The sequence below is a fragment of the Procambarus clarkii genome, chromosome 79, assembly GCF_040958095.1.
Source record: "Procambarus clarkii isolate CNS0578487 chromosome 79, FALCON_Pclarkii_2.0, whole genome shotgun sequence".
NCBI lineage: Eukaryota > Metazoa > Arthropoda > Malacostraca > Decapoda > Cambaridae > Procambarus > Procambarus clarkii.
In genome coordinates, this window is record NC_091228.1 from 16,259,859 (window position 1) to 16,261,434 (window position 1,576).

Consider the following 1,576-nt stretch of genomic DNA (forward strand, 5'->3'; position numbering starts at 1 on the left):
GTCTTAAGTTCTTAACTTTCTTTCCCTACCCCCTTTAAGTTACTTGCGTCACGGATCACATCCCTTGAAAGCCACTACTGGCTTGGGGTCGGATACAACTTCCTCTAACAACATCAGAGTAAGAACCCCGTTGCGTCCCGAGAGGGCCGTAACAGCACTCCCAGAAAGTACACAGTTTACTCCACGGAGCACGAAAGTTTTTATTAAAAAAATACCTGGTTTTGGTCTGCACATACTCCACGTAGGTTTGAGCCTGAGTTTTTATATAGTCCCTGAAGTGTCGCCGGTAGCTCTCAGTGGAAAGCAGAGAGGCGTCAAGGACTGCTTGCTTGAGTACATCGTAGTCAGTCTCGTTTGCAAGAGTACTGAGGGTTAAGGCTGCTCTTCCTGTAAGGTGTGACCTGAGAAGTATAGACCATTGATTCCTAGGCCATTGTAACTGGGTGGCCAAGGCCTCGAATGACACAAAAATTAATCTACTTCTGCCTCTACAGAAGGCGGCATCATTTTAATACAATCTGTAGGCTTAAAACATACCGGTAAGTTGGCTTCTGCTTCACGGCGCTAAGAGAGGTGGGTACTTTCAAGTTCTAACTCCTGGCGCCGGAGCTCGAGAGCGGTGTCTAATCTATCTTGTTCCAAGCGTAATGTGATGCCAACTCCATCCTCCTCTTGTTGTCTCTTGAGTTCAAGCTCTTGAGCTAGGATTTGCAGTCGTTCTACTTCTCTTAGACGTTGTAGTTCAGCTTCTTGTTCTTGACGTTGACGTTGCAGGTCAGCTTGTTGACGTTGTAGTTCTGCTTCATGTTGCAGGTTGTGGAGTCGTTCTTGTTCACGGGCACGTTCTAATTCAGCTTTTTGTTCGTAGAACCGGAATTGTTCTTGTTCACGCGCACGTTGAAGTTCAGCTTCTTGTTGTTGTAGCTGGCGTTGTTCTCGATCACGTTCACGGGTTAATTCAGCCTCTTGTCGTCTCATCTCCCGTTTGCGTTCATCGGCAGCAGCTTCTAGTTGTGCTAACTCGATTTTTAGTTTCATGTGTGTGAGTGTGGTTTTATCAGTAACTCTATGTTGGTCCTGCTGCTCTGGAGTAATAAGATCATTGTCTGCAAGATGGTCAATAATAAGGTTATGAAGCTCAGCTTTGGTGACCCCATGGGGAGGAGTGATGTGATATTCAGTAGTAAGGGTGATTAATTCTGCTCTAGTAGCACGAATTAATGTGTGAAGCTCCTCCTCCGGATTAGCACCAAATGCGGCTAACCTAAACATATTGAATATTATTTAAATGCAAAATATCAATGGAAGAAAAATGCGAGTACCCTGTAGGCGAACAATAAGTGAGGATTACTAGACTGCCTTGTAAGTGATGTGGCAATATGCACGATAATGGTTGTTATATAACTGGCAACACTGTACGTAAGTAACTATCCAATAAGGCAACAATAAATTTACAAGATAAATTACTATACTATATATGATAACCTGAAATAAAACTAAGTCTTTGACTTTAGTAAAGACTTTGAGAAACAATATAAATGAATGTTTCGAGGCAGTAAAATATAAGCAGGATGTA

The 1,576-nt window shown here is 43.0% G+C and overlaps 1 protein-coding gene across 1 annotated transcript; it reads right to left on the minus strand.

The window, feature by feature from the left end:
- Positions 1-564: 564 nt before the first annotated feature.
- Positions 565-1,272, minus strand: LOC138357708 (uncharacterized protein F23F12.8-like). Its single transcript, XM_069314695.1, has one exon. The coding sequence runs from the start codon at positions 1,270-1,272 to the stop codon at positions 565-567; it is 708 nt and encodes a 235-aa protein (XP_069170796.1).
- Between the last annotated feature and the right edge of the window lie 304 nt (positions 1,273-1,576).

Bases quoted from the DNA above. Each gene is read 5' to 3' on its own strand.
- LOC138357708 (XM_069314695.1), bottom strand. From the start codon at position 1,272: ATGTTTAGGTTAGCCGCATTTGGTGCTAATCCGGAGGAGGAGCTTCAC.